The sequence below is a fragment of the Octopus bimaculoides genome, chromosome 4, assembly GCF_001194135.2.
Source record: "Octopus bimaculoides isolate UCB-OBI-ISO-001 chromosome 4, ASM119413v2, whole genome shotgun sequence".
In the NCBI taxonomy this organism is placed as follows: domain Eukaryota; kingdom Metazoa; phylum Mollusca; class Cephalopoda; order Octopoda; family Octopodidae; genus Octopus; species Octopus bimaculoides.
Window position 1 is genome coordinate 304,786 of NC_068984.1, and position 3,564 is coordinate 308,349.

The 3,564-nt window shown below is 41.2% G+C and overlaps 1 protein-coding gene across 1 annotated transcript in view; it reads left to right on the forward strand.

The window, feature by feature from the left end:
* LOC106881851 (protein ECT2) overlaps nt 1-3,564 on the forward strand; it is a 129,719-nt gene that overhangs the window by 109,067 nt on the left and 17,088 nt on the right. Inside the window, exon 24 of the mRNA XM_014932366.2 lies at nt 837-960. Within this exon, the coding sequence (XP_014787852.1) occupies nt 837-960 (124 nt within the window). The remainder of the gene's footprint in view (nt 1-836; nt 961-3,564) is intronic.

Sequence of the window (3,564 nt, forward strand, 5' to 3'; positions counted from 1 at the left end):
GGGGGGGGGGGGTCAATGTAATTGGTCAACTCTCTCGCACAGAACTTCATGCCTTGTGCCTTTAGTACGAAAGGATTGTTTTTGTTAATGAGCTACATCAGTGTCTTGCTTGATTAGGTTGTAATCTTGAGAGATTTTAGCAAAAATTTTACTTCACTTACAAAGGGCAGGAAATATTGCACTTCTCATTTGCAATGTGAAACTATTGTGTTTTATTAAGAAAATATGTCACCGGTTTTGATGGTTCAGTTTTAAAGAAAGACTTGCCTGAAATGTTAATGGAATCATTTTCTCCACACAGCCTTACACATAACCTTGTTGCTGCAGATTGACCCCTTGAACTGTGGGTATTGCTCTGTAAACGACAGGCTCCCTACCAGGAACAAGTGTGGCTGTGTGATAAGAAGTTTGTTTTCCAATCACATGGTTCTGGTTTCAGTCCCACTTCTTGGCCCCTGGACAAGTATCTTCTATCTTAGCCTTGGGTTGACCAAAGCCTTGTGAGTGGATTTGGTACATGGAAACTAGAAGAAGCCTATCATGTATATATGTGTGTGTGTGTGTGTGTGTGTGTGTGTGTGTGTGTGTGTGTTTGTCCCCTATCACTACTTGACAACAGATGTTGGTTTGTTTACATCTCTGTAATTTAGTCATTCAACAAAAAGCAATTATAGAGTAAGTTCTGGGCTTTATAAATAAAAAAGGTAAGTACTGGACTAGAAATTCTTCAATGCAGTGCCCCAGCATGGCCATAGTCTTCTAATGATTGAAACAAGTAAAATAACAGATAATACGCACCACTTGCCACTCACGTCTCTTCTATTTATGCGATACAGGAAGAAGAAAGCCCATCGAAATATTCGACTTTACCCATTATTATTGGGAAAAAATTGGCAGATTACCAGTCAGATGGTACCACCAATACCTTAAACAAGTATCTCTCTCGTTCAACTAACAAAGGTCAGTAAAGTATTTCTTGCTCTTTTCTTGTTTTTGTTGTTATACTTTCTTTATTATTTTTATGAGGAAAAATTGTATTTGTTGTTTGAATCTAGCCATCATCCTATCTCTTGTACAAATACATTCAGCTCTGTCACTCATACTTTGGAAAGGTTGGTGGGAGGGGGGGGGACTGTGATTTGAGGGAGATTTGGTTGCTATTTCTTGAAAGTTAGAAAACTAAAGGTCCTCATTTTTCACATTCATTGGAAGTGTCTGTGTTTGTGGCGTTGTATGTTTGTGTGATATTGTCTGATATCCAGTATGTGTTTAAGAAGACAAGACTCTGCTACCATTGGAAAAATGGATGTGCCTGATATGCAGAAAAAGAAGTTGGTAAAGACTCCTTACCACTGTACACCATACACGGTGGGTGTTGTGGGATCAGAATGACAAAGAAGGTCGGATGTGGTGGGGGTTTTCAAAAGGCTTCCTAGAAATGGCTTCCTAGAAATTGCCAACTTCTGCTGCCTCAGCCGATTTAATTAGCATGATTTACATTTGACGGATATTTTTTGTCCTCATCTTGTTTGTTGTTAACACGTTTCGGCTGATATACCCTCCAGCCCTCATCAGGTGCCTTGGAGAAGTTTCAAACCTGGGTTCTCATTCCTAAGGTATTTTTCAATGTTATTGTTATTATTATTCAGGTCACTGCCTGGAATCGAACTCAGAATCTTGGGGTTAGTAGTCCATGCTCTTAACCACTTCATATGCCCGTGCTGAGGAAAATGCCACCCACTCATGCAAACATTGTTAAAATGGTGATGGATACTTTTCGGACTCTTGCATCTTTACTGCACTCCTTGTTTCTCTCACATCCATTACTCATCCTCTCTTCTAGTCACTGTTCTGTTTGTCTGTTAGATGTGATTGGCTTTGTCTGCATTCCACCCTGCCTTCCAGCACTCTACTCATCCATCACTCTATTCCATTATGACGTCTGTATAACAAAGTATGTCAATTTGATCTCTCCTCTACATGGTCAACCCCTTTCGATCACCCCCTCCCCTCCCATGTTGCCCTTCATTGACATTCACCATCCTCTCTACCACCACCTATCTTTGTTGCTCTTCTTCAGCCATGTAGCTATCATGCTCTCCTTTCCACTATTTACTCCCTTGTTACTGCCTCCCCCCCTCCATCATTTTTATCCTGATACTCTCTCTCTCTTTCTTTTCATCAGCTCAGTCATCACTCTCTACTTCTACTGACTTCTTCTCACTCACTTCTACTGACCTCATACCTTAAGGTGCCACCTGGACACTGCATCGCCAATATTTATCTCTTTGCACCTACCATTGATTCATTTTTCAATCTCTCATCAATGAGAATAGCCATGTGGCTCTTCTCCAAGAACTTGCTCTGTTCCACCCTCTTCAAGCCCCCCCCCCCACTTGGCTTTCATAGTCTTGCATGCTGCATGGTGACCTCACTGGTGCTGGTGCCACATAAAGAAGCACCCAGTCTACACTCTGTAAAGTGGTTGGCATTAGGAAGGGCATCCAGTAATAGGAACCATGCCAAAGCAGACACTTGGACATGATGTAGACCAGCTAGATCCTGTCAAATGATACAACTCATGGCAACAGGCAACTTGGACATTAACTTGGTGATGATGATGTTGATGATGATTATATATGTGGTCTTCTGACTTGTCATGGAGAGCAGTAACTCCAGAAAAGAACTTGCTTGGACTATGATGACTTTGTTAATCCATGCCAACATGGAAAGCAGATATAAAATGGTTAGAATGTGTGTAAGTGAGTGTGTAGGTTGGTGAGCAAGATGGTTTTTGTCTGATATACAAAAATGCAGACATGGTCATGTGGTTAAGAAGCTTGTTCCCAACCACAAGGTTTTGGGGTCATTTCCACTGCACAATACCTTGGACATGTGTCTTCAGCTATAACCCTGAGTTGACCAAAACCTTGTGAATGGATTTGATAGATGGATACTGAAAGGAACCTTATATATCTATCTGTGTGTATGTGTGTCTGTACATTTGTGTTTCTCCAGAAATCTCTTGGCTACTGGCCAGAGATGGTGTTTCTCCTGTCAGTGGCTTTGTGCCTTCAAAGATGTTTCGAATAAGGTATTCCTTACTTACAAAACAAGTAACGATTAGCAACTGGTAGAGTATCCAACTGTAAAATAATGTCTCAGTATTCATCGAACCCATACTAGCATGGCAAAACAGATGTAAAAGCAGTGTGGACGAATGAGACAGTGGGCATTTGAGCCTTTGTCCATCATTATCATTGTTTTTGTGTCCACTTTTCCATGCTCTCCTATGACCAAACATGTTTTTATGGGAAACTGCGAGTGAATGGCATCATTTGTATGAGGGTCACACTCATTTACAACTAGAAATCAAAGCAAGGAGATGCACACACACACACACACACACACACACACACACACACACACACATGCATATGTTGGTGTCTTTCAGTTTCTGTCTCCGTGTTCCACTCAAAGGCTTTGCTTGACTCAAGGCACTTGCTCAAGGTGCTGTGCAGTGGGATTGAACCTAAAACTATGTGGTTGAAAAGTGAACTTCAC